Source organism: Rhamphochromis sp. 'chilingali' (genome assembly GCF_963969265.1).
Source record: "Rhamphochromis sp. 'chilingali' genome assembly, chromosome: 1".
Lineage (NCBI taxonomy): Eukaryota > Metazoa > Chordata > Actinopteri > Cichliformes > Cichlidae > Rhamphochromis > Rhamphochromis sp. 'chilingali'.
Window position 1 is genome coordinate 52,764,269 of NC_137929.1, and position 16,000 is coordinate 52,780,268.

The 16,000-nt window shown below is 39.7% G+C and overlaps 1 protein-coding gene and 1 long non-coding RNA gene across 2 annotated transcripts; both read right to left on the reverse strand.

Annotated features, from left to right (window-relative positions):
- Positions 1-1,205: 1,205 nt before the first annotated feature.
- Positions 1,206-2,180, reverse strand: LOC308404883. The gene is made up of 3 exons (XR_013973228.1): positions 2,064-2,180; positions 1,519-1,677; positions 1,206-1,308 (listed from the first exon to the last, which is right to left on the reverse strand). It is a non-coding gene; the product is annotated as an uncharacterized lncRNA (long non-coding RNA).
- Positions 2,181-4,061: 1,881 nt separating this feature from the next.
- LOC308386322 (butyrophilin subfamily 3 member A2-like) lies at positions 4,062-12,076 on the reverse strand. Its single transcript, XM_080865783.1, has 6 exons — positions 12,040-12,076; positions 6,205-6,298; positions 5,423-5,764; positions 4,794-5,087; positions 4,576-4,701; positions 4,062-4,319 (listed from the first exon to the last, which is right to left on the reverse strand). Exons 2-6 carry the CDS (start codon positions 6,290-6,292, stop codon positions 4,144-4,146), a joined length of 1,026 nt encoding a protein of 341 aa, XP_080721909.1. The 5' UTR covers positions 6,293-6,298; positions 12,040-12,076; the 3' UTR covers positions 4,062-4,143.
- Between the last annotated feature and the right edge of the window lie 3,924 nt (positions 12,077-16,000).

Here is a 16,000-nt window from a genome sequence, read left to right on the forward strand (position 1 = left end):
ATCATCAGCTGATTCAACAGCTGATTCATCAGGGGAGGAAACATCCTCTACAGAGGGGGTCTTTTCTTTATCCTCATCATTCTCAACAGCAGTATCCTCTTTTTCATCAGAGGAGACAGAAGGAGGGGAAGGAGGATCTTTTTCATCATCAGCAGCATCATGCTCTTCTTCATCATTGAAGCCGAAAGGAGAAGGAGGAGGAGCGGGAGGAGAATCTACCTCTCTCCGGGGTCTTTTAGCGGCAACATCTTCCTCTTCAGGAATGGGAAAATCCTCATTTGCCTCTCCGATAGCCATCGCAACCAGCAGCTTCAGCACGGCCCAGTCATTGGGAGTCAGCTTCACAATGCTGCTCGATTCCGTCAAGCTTTCTCCTTCGTTCAACTGATAAAACCAGAGCTCCCCTGATTCATATTTGAATATGTAGCCCCACTTTCCACAACCCTCAGCAGGCAGAGTCCATTCTCCTCGCAAGTTTCTCGGTGCTGGAATTTGGCTGCGGAACATGAAGACACTCTTACTTCTTCCTTCTTTCCGCGGAGTGGCGGTTGCTTCGGGTCTGGTACTATAGACAGAGACGGGCGTATCGCTGATAATCGACGAGGCCCACTCGCTGCTGCTGCCGCCCATGCTCGAGGGTTCTGCGGGAGAGCAGATTTCTTCACCGTCCAAGTAAACAGGACCGCTGGAGGGCTGCAGAAGGAAAGAATCCATCTTGTGTGTGAGACTTAGAAATTGTGACGGGGCTCCACCTCTCTGGTTTTTATTCTCCTCCCTCGCTGCAGTCCCTCCCACTAAAAACTTTTTTTCCCAACAACAGATGGCGCTCTTCCGGGGGTTCACCCCTCCTTTTTCAGGATGCGATTCGACACGGTTAGCAACAGATGGCGCGCTTCCGGGGTTCACCCCCCTTTCTCAGGATATAATTCGTCACACGGGGGGTTTCCCACCCCCCCTTCTCCGGATGCGATTCGTCACGCTCATTACACGCTTCCGGGGGGGAGGGGCGGGAGGTCAAAAGGTCGTGATTAGGGCCATCAATCACTTCGGATCAAATTTTGTCATAAGCTGTATGGTATTAACTCTCTGACAGCATCTTGCCGTAACTGTAAATGTAACCAATAAAAAGGTCACAGATGTCCAAGTTAAAAGTAACAATAAGAGAGACTGAACGAAAAATCTAGTAACACAGAGACTCACAACGAGTGTCTCTCCAGCTTTCAGTATAAAGTTTTCTTTAAATTCGTATGTGCCACTTTCTCTGTTGTTGATCTGTAGTTTTAACTTCCAACCTGACAAAAGTTTATTCTGTAAAAGGAAAACAAAAGAATAAAAAAGGGGGAAAATGAATGAGGCAATAACAAAGTTCAGTGTGTGTTAAATCCAAAGTGTTTATAAATGAGTGTGTTACGTCCACATAAGTGAAAAGGACCTTTTTTAAAATATTTCTGAATACATGGAACATGTGGTTTGTGTTTAGGTAGTACTCATTGTTCATCAGCATGCAAGCAGCAGTACCTCACTGGAAGTGTTTTTCAGAAAGATATAGCTGCCATTTTTCTCGACCTCGACCACAGTGATGTCACCTGTCTTTGAGCTGTGATTGGCTGAGCCGCTCTTATTCTGTTCCTCAAAACTGGTCTGAGATTTCTCAGGAGGTGGTTTGCTTGTGTCTGGCTGAGAGAGAGACGACATATGCAGATTAGTGTGTGCGAGAGGGAGAGATGGACAAGATATTTGAGCCTATGAGAAACAGTGTTTGATTCGATCTCCAGTTTTTATTTGCAGTCCAGTTTTTCAAGAAGACGACACGACATTGGGTCTTGTCGTCTTCCTGTTTTTTCTTTAGATAACAGACAGTAGAGTCTTTGTCTGTGTTTTTAATATAAATCTGTTTTTACACACTGAGTTTGGGTTTTTGTTTTCTTTTTAAGCATTAATAAAGTGTAAAATACATGTAAATGTGCTGCATGTTTGTTTGTTTATGGTTGAGGACAGAGCGAGGTCCCAGTAAATAAATGTGTTTGTCCTGAAGTGTTCAAAACAACAGTCTGTGTGTTTACTTCTTTCTTCATGTTGCTGATCTCTGCATGTTTCTTCTCCAGTTGCCGATGAGCCTCTTTCAGTTTTTCATCTGCCTCCTTCAGCTTCACCTCAGCTGCATGTTGGTTTTTCTCACACTAACAGACAAACAGATCAACACAACGGTTTAGCCTGAACTTGACTATGGGTGTGGTCGAACAGTGAGTGCTGCTGTCATTAGGAACATGAATGTTTCCAGCTGTAGCACATTGTGTCTGTTGTTTGGCAGTGTGTTTGTTCATCACTCATTTCATTGGATAATAAATCTGCTTTTGCCCGTGTTGCGGGAATTGCCGTCTTGTGTATGACTGGGTGCTTTAAGGAGTGTATGTGATGTGTGTGTGTGAGCATGCGCGTGAAGGAAACGTGGGGAGCGAAAGAAGAAAAAGAGAGAGAGTGTGTCATGGGTAGAGAGGGCGACCGGGAGCAGCGTTCTAACAGGCTACAGCCTATGCAGTGTGTTTTTCGAAGTGTGCAGTACTGTTATTAAAGCCTCATCTCTTCAGTACTCTCCGGTGCCTCGGCTGATTTCTGTCTGCCTCACTACTCCACAAAAGTGAAGGGAGTTAACCCCAAAGGAGGACAAACTTCGGACCTGGAGGAAGCATCTCCCCTCGCGTCTCCCGACCACGGTCAGGGGACTGACGGCGAGGAATGGTTAACAACCGACTGGAGTTTGGATTACTTTCTTTTGAGGACATTTTTTGCATTTTTTAAATGTTTTACTCATGCTCATATTTTTGTTTTATTACATCTTAAAGACATTTAAGGTTTCTTCTGAATTTTTTTTTTTCTTCTGATAATTTGATATTATTGCATTTCTATCTTCACTGTGAGCGTGGTCATAGGGGGAATGATGTCAATCATTAGGAACATAAATGTTTTCAGTGGTTACTGCAGGCAGCCTTTAATTTAGTTGTAGCATATTATCTGTATTTGTCTTTGGTTTGGTAGTGTGTTTGTTCACTTATTTTGCATGAGTTTAGGTTCCTGGTTTCTTTTGAGGTGAAGCATTACAAAAATGAATAGAGGCTTTTTTTGGGAAATGGGTCAACTTTGTCTTGACACGGTGAAATTGTGTTTCCTTGTTTCTTCGACTCACTGAACTCTCCATCCTTCTTCCTCAGATTGTAATTCAGTTTTTCATTGGCCCTCTTAAACATCTCATCATCTGGATGTTGGTTTTGCTCAAGCTGACAGACAAACATATATCAACACAAATGTGAGACTGAACAAAACTATCTGGACTGTTAAACCATAGCAGTCTGAAAACCACTGAGGCACTTGTGTTTTGTTTCAAATCTCTCTTTCTTAAAAGAGCTCGCACAGAGAATCTGACCTCTAACTGACCCTAAACTAAGGTAACTGTATATGAGAGCAAGAATAAAATATTAAAATCAAACTGAAGACTGACTGAATTAATTTTATTATCTCTCATCTATAAAGTGTCAGTGCTTTTATCAAATGTTCTCTTTAGCTTATGACAAAATATGCAAACTTTAACAGTTTTCATTTAAGAAATTAACAGTATGAACCCAGGACTGTGTTGTTGCAACTATGCTAACCACCATCCTGCCTCTATAGCTTAAACATGTTAACATTATGTAAGGTTTTTAATTTAAAAGTGAATACATGTGATTTTAGTTGTATCTTTTGTGGATTTGTGGAAATATGGCTTTTTAGTTACAGAAGAACTCTGGCCTCTTCTTCATGAGAAACTGTGGAGATTAAGAGTGATCAGTTGCTGGGTTTTGGGAAGTGCTCCAGACTTAAGAGAAAATAGAAAAAGTTCTGTTGTGAGATTCTGCATAACAAACTGCACAATGACACATGACAAAACAAAAGATGTGAATATCAGGATGGCAGAAAAATATCATCTATTCTTATAACAGAAGATGGTAACTATTTCTCTGTCATGTATAATTGCTCTAAAAGATTTATTTCACTGTTAGCTAACCCTGGACATGCTATTCATATATTCTTTTTATTTGTGCCATTTTCATTTTCTCTCTTTTCTTTCCACTCACACTCTTTCTTCCCCATATACATGTAATATCCTGATTATTTTTCAAAATTTTCTGTCTGTTCATTTTCTTGTGTTTCGTTCATATCACTCACTGCAACGATGTCCTGTAACATGAGCTTATCTTGCTCTTGGTCTCTTTCAGTTTTGTCACTTTCAGGGCGGTTTGCTGCTTCTTGTTCTTTACGTGCATCACAGTGAGCTCTCCTGACATCTGTTAAAAGCATAGACAAGATTACAATATGATGTTCTCTTGAGCTAAAATGATAACGCAGCATATAATCATCTCATTTTAAACTAAATTATGAAGTGCATATATTGTGCCTTATCTCATAACACACAATGATGTTTAGCTGCTTGTAAAAAAATAAGTGTAATTTACACAAATGTGTCTTTCTGTTGCTTCAAAACTTGTTAGAATAACTTGAGATATTAATTTAGACAGCATGGTGAATCAATTTGTATCTTACTTGTTTTGTTTTGTCTCCAGATGAAAAAGACTCCAATCAAAATCAAGATGATGCTTACAGCCAAACTAACAGCCAAACCAATAACAATGGGAGCAGCAGAACAGGATGTGAGCTCAAAGAATTCATCTGAAACAATAAACACAGAATTACATGTTATTTCAACAGATTTTGATTTAGGCTGAATTAAGCATATCATACATTTTATAACCGATATTTACCTGGAACATGTTTGTGTGTCTCTCTGCTCTTGCTGATTTGCTTCAGTTGGACTCTGCAGGTGATGTTGTTGCTGTGTCTCTTCTCCACAGTCACTCTGCTGCTGACAGTATAGAGGTCATCAGGACCTCTGAGGGTCTCTGTAGGTCCAGCAGAGAGGAGGTTTCCCTCACCGTCCAACCACAGCAGCTCAGGCTCTGGATACCAGCCTGCAGACTCACACTGTAAAACCACTCCTCCTCTATTTTCGCCAGTTCCAGATAAACTGATGAGAAGTGACCTGGCAGCATGTGATGCTGAATAAAATGAAGAGTTTAGAAAAGTTCTTAGTGGGTGAAAAAACACATATTATGGACAGTAACTCCCAATTATTAAATTATTATTATTAAAAAATTCTGATGCATTTGGTGTGTTGTTTTTTCTAATATTAATCATGAATAATAACATAATGCTAAATTAATAAACATTTCTGTGATAAAATATTTCCTCAACCTACAGAAATATGAACTTTCACTGGAACTAAATATGAAAATCTCACCATTTGTTCTACCAAAATCCTGTTGGCTGGATTTATGATTTATATCATATCATAATCCACTACACCATGAACATGTGACGTGTATCTACTTACCAACCACAAGCTTAACAAAAGATTTTTTCTCCATTAAAGGAATGCTGCATTCATAGGTTCCTTCATCAGAGAGTTTTACTCTGGAGAGTTTCAGTGAAATGTTTCCACGCTTCAGTTCATTGATGAACAGTGATGCTCTTCCCCTGTATGAAGGATTTCTTGTATTCACCAGATCCTGACCGGATCGCCACACATGGACAAATCTCGGGTTCATGTCAGATCTTGTCCACTCCAATATCTCAGCTGTCACATCCTCTGCAGGCTCCACGTGACACGGTAAAATAACATCATCATCAACTAATGCAACTACTGGTTGATGTGGACCAACCACCTGAGAGTCCGCTGTAGACAGGAGGAAAAACAAAGAATGAAAGAAAGATGCGTTTATTAATTTTTGTAGCCAGTTTGAATGCCTATATATATATATATATATATATATATATATATATATGTATATATATATATGTATATATATATATGTATATATATATATATATACATATATATATATATATATATATATATATATATATATATATATATATATATATATATATATGATATATATATATATATATATATATATATATATATATATATATATATATATATATATATATATATATATATATATATACATACACATATACATATATATAGGCAACAAATCATCAAATCATGAAAATCAAAATATGAACTACTGTTTGTACCAAATGTAACATATTTAATGTTTTGTTTATATGCACTGTAAAAAAATATTATGCAAGCAACATCAAGCTTACCTCTATTTAAGTGTATTAGTAGATGGAAAACCAAAATACTGAAGACTTTAAGCGGAGAGAGGGAGAGCACATCTATCTGTGGAAGCATCTTCCTCTGAAAATACATCAGTGATACAAGATGTGATGCAAGAGGTCATAGAAATAATAAGAATGTGTTTATTTCATATCTAAAATCAACTTATTCAAGATTAAAAACATATTTTACATGTTTAATATGTTTTAATATGTTAAGTACTGTCATGAGGTCATCAACATGCACTTAGCACTATTGTGTTCCATTAACTCCAGAGTTAAGACACCAGACATTTTGCTATTGATTAAAGTGGACACATTACTTTACCATGGTGCTAAATTGCAGCTTAGGGAATAACTTTTGGTCAGTGGCATCTTTATCTTTGACGTGAACTCTGCTGCTGATTGTTTTGATTGTGTAATGGGCTGCAAGGAAAGCTTAGCTATCAGATTATTACTTTTCATAGATAGATACTGTATTGATCCACAAGGGAAATTGGTTTGTTATAGCAGCAGGATAAATAATGAAAATAGTGCAATCTGCAATAAACAACAAATAAATACAAAGGGATCTGATCAAAATCTGTGTTCATAGATTACAAGTTCAGAAATGGGTAACCATACCTGATGTTTGCACATGTTCTCCTTTATTTCAAAAGATATCCATAATAAAAGTATTTTAAAATGTATTATTTATTGTTTCCATCTCATAATTTTCTGCACATGGACAAAAGCTGGTCTCACCATAAATTCCATAAGATTTCCGTTTATGAAGTTGGAATCACAGCTGGTAAACTACAGCCAACAGAGACAGTTTGCTGTGAGTGTAGACTGTAAAGTGACTTTCTAGCTGCTGGACTGTGCAGAGCTGTTGTAAATTGGTGAAATATGAAACATTTACAATGTTTTCTTTATACAAAGTAGAATATTGTAAAAACAGAGAAAAAAAAACTTGGAAGAATAACTCTGCCCAGACCTCTACACTATACTTTCACTTTTAAAACTTTCTTTTCTGCTTTCATATCAAATATTTTAAACCTTAGTCATTCACTTGTAAAATGTTTATTTTTATTTACACAGATTTAATTATGTCAGTGAAATAAATTATACTATAATCAGACTTTATAACGAGACACCAGAAAAGCATTTAGAACTTAAAAACAGACAATTCGAAAGAGACTTACTCGTGGAAAGTTGTGTGAGACTACAAGGTGAGGGTGAAAATCATTAACCTTCTGACATTGACTTACTTTGGCTTATAAACTCCAGATCCATCATATATGCTCAGAGTTATGGAAAAAATAAATAGGCTCTTAAGATTCAGAGTTCTTGTTAATCAAAGTGTAATGCTGGAAAAATCTATTTAACATCCATTGTTGATTCTGGTTCAGTTGTACGCTGTCTCAAATGCTGACCTTTGAGCCTGTTGTAAAATAATCAAGATGAAACCATATCCGTCTTCGCAGTGTTCAAAAAGAGGGAAGCTTTCACATGGTAAGTGTCATCTCAGCTATCATACTGAAGATGGCAGTACAGGACTGAAGCTTGTATTGAAAAAGGTTTCCTTACTCAAAACTTTTCTAAACAGTCCTCTTTGGTGATATCTGGTGACCAAAAATATTAAGAGCAGCTTGCGTCTACATCTTGAAATAAACTTCTTCTTTATGATTGCCCACTCTACAGAGTTGAGTTGCCAGCTTCTGTTTAATACGTGACATTTCTGTGAGCTATCAGGGTGAAGTTGTGGTGTTTTGAACATGTATTTTATGAAAAAAGCAGAGAAAAATATTTTTGTTTGAGGATTTTATGTCAGATTTTGTGCATGTAGATTTTGAAATTCAAATTCAAATTTTATTTGTCACACACACACAACCATACACAGTATGACATGGGGGTGAAATGCTTGTAGCTGTACAATGCCCGACCATTAAATGACAGAAGAAAAAGTATTTCAATATTTACAATTTACAGGTTACTATAAATATTTACAATTTAACTTAGGAATTTACATTAAAGAATGTGCAAATAGCAGAAGAGATTATAAAGATTATAAATTATAGGAATTATAGGATTATAGGAAATGTGTGGTGGTGCGTGTGGTGACGTGTGTGAGAGTCCAGTCTTATAGTGACGTGTGTGGGAGAGTCCAGTCCTACACCTGGTTCAGGCCCCGAATAGCCTGGGGGAAGAAGCTCCTCCTCATTCTCTCTGTTTTGGCCTTAAGGGAGCGGAAGCGCTTCCCAGACCTCAACAGTGAGAAGAGTCCATTGTTGGGATGGGAGAGGTCCATCATAATCTTCCTAGCTTTGGACTTGCACCGCTTGGTGTAGATGGACAGCAGGTCAGGGAGCTCTGATTGAATGATGCGTTTGGCCGAGCGCACCACTCTTTGCAGATCTCTTCTGTCCTGCTTGGTGCTGTTCCCAAACCAGGTGCAGGTGTTTGCCGTCAGGACGCTCTCAATGGTGCAGGAGTAAAAGTTCTTGAGCACCTTCAGTGGCAGATGGAAGTCTCTAAGTCTTCTGAGGAAGAAGAGACGCTGACGGGCTTTCTTAACCAGGGAGTTGATGTGGCAGGACCATGACAGGTCCTGAGTGATGTGGACACCCAGGTATCGGAAACTGTCCACTCTCTCCACTGGCGTGCCACTGATGATGAGGGGTTTGTAATTCCTCGCCTGCTTTGTAGTGAAGTCCACGATCAGCTCCTTAGTCTTGCTGATGTTTAGGAGGAGGTTATTCTCCTGCCACCAGGTCTCCAGGTTCCTAATCTCCTCCAGGTAGGCCGTCTCGATGTTGTCGGAGATCAGGCCCACAACAGCAGTGTCGTCAGCAAACTTGACAATGGAGGTGGTGTCTGATGTGGCTACACAGTCATAAGTGTACAGTGAGTACAGCAGGGGGCTTAAAACACAGCCCTGAGGCACTCCAGTGCTGAGTGAGATGGAGGGGGAGACTTGTTTTCCCACCCTCACTGATTGGGGTCTGTCTGTGAGGAAGTTGAGGATCCACTGACACAGTGATGAGCTGAGTCCTAGATCCGTCAACTTGGTGAAAAGCTTAGAGGGAATTATTGTGTTGAATGCTGAACTGCAGTCCACGAACAGCATCCTAACATAATTTTCCTCTGCCAGTGTCCAGGTGACTCAGGGATGTGTGGAGCAGGTGAGATATGGCATCATCTGTGGAACGATTAGTCCGGTAAGCAAACTGGTGGCAGGAAGTGAAGAAGTGATGTGATCTCTCATCAGTCTTTCAAAACACTTCATCACAATTGAGGTCAGTGCTACTGGACGGTAGTCATTGTGGCAAGCGGGCTGTTGTTTCTTTGGAACAGGAACAATAATGGACTGTTTGAAGCATGTGGGAACCACAGCTTGGGCCAGGGAGAGGTTGAAGATCTCCGTGAACACTGGTGCTAGCTGGTCAGCGCAGGCTCTAAGGACACGGCCAGGGATTGCATCTGGTCCTGCTGCCTTCCTGGTGTTCACCCTCCTGAAGGTGTTCCTCACGGCATGCTCTGTGATGATGAATGCATTTTCTTCACTGGTGCACTCCGAGCGCGCGCAGCCGTTTGTTGTTTTAATTGCTGCAGCGTCGAAGCGAGCATAAAAGATGTTCAGCTCATCAGCCAGTGAAGCATCGGCATTCATCATTGAAGAAGCTGGTCGTTTATAGTCCGTTATAGTCCGCAGTCCTTTCCACAGGCTGCTAGAGTCGCACTGTCGTAGCTGTGACTCTAGTTTTTCCCCGTAGCTCCGCTTTGCCTTTCTGACCGCGCTGCGCACGTTGTAGAACGCAGCCTTGTATAGGTCCATATTACCGGAGACGAGCCCTTCATTGTAGGCAGCGGTGCGTGATCGCAGAGCGTCGCGGATGTTTTTATCCACCCACGGCTTCTGGTTGGGAAATGTTCGGATGATAGTTCTTTCTGCTGTGTCGTCCGCTAGTTTCCCGATAAATCCCACAACCGCTTCTGTAAACATGTTGATGTCATCAGAGCTGCGCCTAAACATATCCCAGTCTGCGTCATCCAGTGCGTCCTGCAGCGCGGCCACTGATTGGTCCGTCCAGCGAGCGACCTCCCTCCTGATTGGTGGTTGCTGCTTTAGCCTTTGTTTGTAAGCAGGCATGAGGAAGATGGCGGCATGGTCCAATTTTCCAAATGCCGGCAGGGGCTGAGCCTTGTAACAGTTCTTGAACGGGGTGTAGCAGTGGTCTAATGTCCTAGTGCCCCGGGTGGGGCAGTTGATGTGCTGGTGAAGGTTGTGAAATGTCCGTTTGAGATTCACTCTGTTAAAATCTCCCATAACAATGAGTGCAGCATCTTGGTGAAGTGTTTGTTGATGTGCGAGAGCCTCATGTAGCTCACATAAGGCAGTGTCCGAGTCCGCGTGAGGCGGAATGTAAACAGTGCAGGCAATGACCGCAGTGAATTCCCGAGGGAGATAGAAGGGGCGACATTTAACAATCAAAAGTTCCAGATTGGGCAAGCAGGAGCGTGTGAGTGGGGAGATGTTTGTGCTGTCGCACCATCTGTTGTTCACCATCAAACACACTCCACCACCTCTTTTCTTCCCGACTCCATTGTCCTGTCCATGCGGTGAACCGAAAAGAACCCCGTCGGCTTCACGGCGTGGTCTGGTATCGCTGGGTTCAGCCAAGTCTCGGTGAAGCAGAGGAGGTTGCAGTCCCGAATGTCTCTCTGGAACTTGATTCTGGCTCTGAGGTCATCAAGCTTGTTCTCGATGGATTGAACATTGGCTAGCAGGATACTGGGCATGGGCATGTGCGCGAGCCCGTAGCCTGTTCCTGATGCCGGCTCTCTTACCTCGAGGCCGTCGCTTAGGGTCGCGTCCTTTGTTCTCTTTCAGGATCTCCTTTGGCCAGGTTGGGTCCGAAGTTAAACATGGTGAAATTTTCGTGTATTGTAGACCAATAGAAACCAAAGTGTCTCTACTGTAGCAAATTTGTGTGTTTTGTATGATGCCCATGCAAGATTATGGCAGATATAGCAAAAAGTGACGAAAAACTGCAAAAAGTGGAGAAGTCGGGGCAGAGCATCCAGCACGGCAGCCGACCTCACCGGCGTCATTTTTGTACATAAAGGTGTAGAAATGGTGCAAAATACATCAGCAGGCTATGGATGACATGCAAGAGTAAGGGACACACGATTTCAAAAATTTGACTAAAAAGAAAAACATCCCCATCACAAGCTGTAACACAGCCAAAATCAAAAGTCCTGAGTAGGGCATACGTGTTTTGACAGTGTAGTAAACAGTAGTCACACCCCTGTGTTTTATCTCTATTTGGCAAATATATTAAAGAAAAGCACAAAGTCTCAGCCAAGGCTGGAGGTGACCAATAGAACACTCACCAGGAACACAGATCAGCTCAGACTATGAGCTTTGATTTTGAAATGAACCTGCTCCATAGCAGTGTAACTTAAGCACATGACTAAAACTGAAAGCTCAGAGTTTCACCCGGTCACCCCGATGAGACAAAGTGCTGCTTTAAGTGCAGGTCTCTAATTCCAAGAACAGTTCTTTATCAACATAAATACAGCTTTTCTCACACTTTGCTGCTACATTTGGAGCTTTTAACAACTGACAGACATTTGTCATGTAGTATGTGCTCACGGTTTCACAGAGAAACAACAGTCTGACTTTATTCAGAGTTTATTCACTAACATGTAAAAAAAAAATCCCTGTTTTTTTGTTTTTGTTTTTTTTACCACAAATTGTAGTGTTTTGTTATAAGCTTATTTTTTTTGTTCTCTGACTCAAAAACAACCCCCAAAACAAACAAATAGAAGAAGACTTACCACAGATAGACCCCAGACTACACAGTAATCCAAACTGTCAAAGTGAAACAAGTCACTGGAGCCGAGCAGGAAACAAAAACTCAATATTAATGAGTCACTGCAAACCAGACATTCCTGTCGGATCAGTTTCTAACGTTCATTGCTGCACATTTCTTGGTCTGTCTATGAAATTTCCCACTCGTGGGACTAATAAAGGTATCTTATCTTATCAGATAAACACTGAGCATGACAAACACAGGGGCGGTTGTATGGGCTCAAAATGTGGTCATAAATATTTTGTACTTGTAAAAAAGATTTGTATGTGTAAAAAAGATTTGTATGTGCGTAAAAAAGATTTGTGTGTGCGTAAAAAAGATTTGTATGTGTAAAAAAGATTTGTGTGTGCGTAAAAAAGATTTGTATGTGTAAAAAAGATTTATGCATGCGTAAAAAAGATTTGTGTGTGGACTTAGAAAAAAAACCCCTGCAAGTTACAAGTACGGATTTTGACCCTATTTTTCTTCCTTTCATCTGATTGGTCAATGTCATGTCAATCACAAATGTAACAATCCAATCAGAGAACAGATGGGTTTGGCTGTCGAGGGGCGCTTTATTGACCAAATACTTATTTTCCACCCTGATTTACGAATAAATTCTTTACAAATCCTACCATGTGAATTCATGGATTTTTATTTCACATTCTGTCTCTCACAGTTGAAGTGTACCTCTGGTGCAAATCACTGACCTCTGTTATCATTTTAGGTGGGGGAACTTGCACAATCGGTGGCTGACTAAATACTTTTTTGCCCCACTGTATACAAAATCACACAAAGAATTTGGAAGGGCCAGGCTGCTCTCAACTGGTTCACTGTCGCTCGCTTCTCTCTCTCCCAGCAGCTGTCAGAGCGGCTTTTTGAACCCAGTCACATGATCCGTGGTCCAATCAGCAGCCCACTGCTCTTCATTAGAGGAAGGACCTGCAGAGATTCTTAAAACACAGCAACACATCACAGCAGCTAACACAGATTTCCTATGGCCACAGGCCGTAACAAGAACCTAAAAATAAACAATTTGAAACAGATGAAACTGTGGAAAGTTGTGTGAGACTACAAGGTGTCTGAACATACTTAACCTGATGGCGTTAACTTACGTTGGCTTATCAACTCCAGATCCATCATATATGCTCAGATTTATGGAAAAAACAGGCCCTTAAAATTCAAAGTTCTTGTTAATCAAAGTATAATGCTGGAAAAATATTAATTTATCAGGTTAACACTCATTGTTGAATCTGGTTAGATCAGGTACCCATATGGAAAATATATATATAAATCTTATAAAGTTTGTATCTGTCTTGTGTGAAACTTGTATGAAAAGCATATAAGTGTGAAAACAGATATAAGATCCCTTGAAAAATTAGATAATGAAACTTGTATGTTTTGGATACTTACTAAAACAATGTATGAAAGTAATGCGAAAGTGGCCACTTTCATGAGTAATCACATATAAGTTTTTACTATTTCTTTTCCGTATGGGTAATCTCAGCAATCTCAATAATCTGGTTAGATCAGGTATACAGTGTGTCAAATGCTGAACTTTGAGCCTGTTATAAAATAATAGAGCTGAAACCATATCTGTCTTTATGGTGTTCAAAAAGGGGGAAACATTCACATGTGATGTGTTATCTCAGCTATCATACTCAAGGTGGCAGCACAGGACTGATCTTTGAAGTACACACTGATAAGATTCTCAGGATTGTTTTATATCATCTGTTATCCATTTCAGTGTCGCAGGGGTGCCACCGGTGATTTGGGGTCCCGTGAAAAAAGATTTCACTTTGGGCCCCACAACTTTAATTTTGCAAACCATGCCAGCCCTAAAAATATAAGACTCTGCAGACATGGATCAATATTCTGCTAAGAGAAATAGATTTATTGATTTTGTGTATGACTGATGAAATATGTGCAAGACACTACATTTTAATCATTGTAATTATAACTTTATCAGATTTTTTTTTAAATAATATCAAGTACTGGCAATTATAACTAAAACAATTGTTTGTATATCAGATTTCAAACAAAGTATATGCAGCAGAAATATGTCTCTGTCCTGAGACCTGGTGGAGCTCAAAGACAGAGATCTAAAAATTATTTTTATTCATTTGTTGACATAAAACAACTCATCAACTTCTTCAGGTATCAGTGGTTCAGTGTACGGAGTATGCAGATGGGAGTTGAACAGCTGAGCCTGAAGAAGAGGTTTGATCTGTTTGACCTGGCAGCAGGTCGGCAGATCAGTGATTTCGTAGACTTGCAGTATACGTACAAAGGGTCTGCCTGCACCAATTACATGTTTGCTAAAATAACACAAACACATTCTTTTCTGTTAGAAGTGAAGTGAACTATCTAATACTAGCAAAGTCAAGCAGTTTCTTTTATGTGGACCTCACTACGAGTTTCATTTCCACCCGTCTCCCTTTCTTTTTAAACTTAGGCTCCTATTATCACTTTTAACAGAAGCATCCTACCATCTTACTGCTCAGCATCAGCTAGCAGCACCTGGACCAAACCAAATCATGAAATAAGGAGGGGGAGGCGGGGTCAGAGTGACTGGATTTATTGTTTGCTGCAAAAAAACAAAACAAAACTAATGCTAGGAAACAAAACTCTTTCTAAGTACCTCGTGAAGCAAAAATAAAAAAGACTAATTGAATGTTCACCTGTGTTCTAGATTCCAGTCAGTCACAGGCCCTTAGAATCATCATCACTCAGTGTTTGAATACAAACAAGGCTGAAAAACGGTTATGTTTGATTTGTCATATAGGAAACAGCTAATCACATGTAATAAAAACAATAGAGTATGTGGTTTAAAGAGACTTCACATGTGAGACATTTATAAATAAAGTTTATACTTTGAATAAATATAGATGATGCATTCTCAGTCTTTCTTACTCTGACTGAGTGCTCATAGCTGTTTTTACTACAAGCCTCATTGATACAATCACACAGACGTTCATAGAGCATTTGGTGTTTAAGCAGTTTAATATTCACTCACACTCTGGTGGATGCATTTGGGCAACATGGTGTTTAATATCTTTCTTAAGGACAATTTGACGTGCAGACTGGAGTAGTAGAGGTCAAAAAATGTAAAATTTGTTTGTTAATGTCAAATTAAAACACGATATTAATCTTAAACTGCTGTTTGATCTGCAGATTGAATTTAAAGGAAGCGATAAATACTCAAAACCTAAAACAAAGACACAAATATATTGTAACTCATCTGTATGTAAAGAATAGTTTCAGCTGGACTTGTTTTTGCAGTTCATGGTCAGTATCAAACTTCTAACTGCTCTCTTTGTCCTTTACCTGCTCTCTGGTAGAACCACTGTGAGTCAGGCTTCATGTTATTAAAGTCAAACTGCAGGAAGAGGAAGTTTTCATCTGCAGTACAGAGCAGCTGTATTTCAGGCTCAGACATTCAGCTGCAGGACAACATGAAGATTACAGCTGTCGGCTTCACAATGTGTGAGTTCTCTGGTTTTACATATTTCTGTGTACTTGAATAAAACTTCCACAAATTGTTTTAACAGCATTAACACTGGAAACTTATTTAATTACAGTGTTTCTGTCAATCTGGTCGTTGTCATGTTTGTCAGTGTGTTCACAGTTTGCATTAAATAAAACTCACTGAAGGTCTGACAGATTAAAATGTCATCATTTATAAATATTTCAGCAGGAGGTCGTGTGCAGAAGTTCATTTGTAACTGAGTTTATATTTGCAGTAACAAACTCTTTGGCTGATAATTTATTTAATTTTTCAGTGTTACTTGTATTTATTCTGCTGGCCGCACATGTTGAAAACAGGGGTAAGCAGCTGAGCAAGTTTCTCTCTTAAATCACACAATTTTGTCACAAACCTTTGTTTACTACAAAATTGATTGATTGTTCCTTTACTCTATACAGTAACTTCATTTGATGTCTTTCTG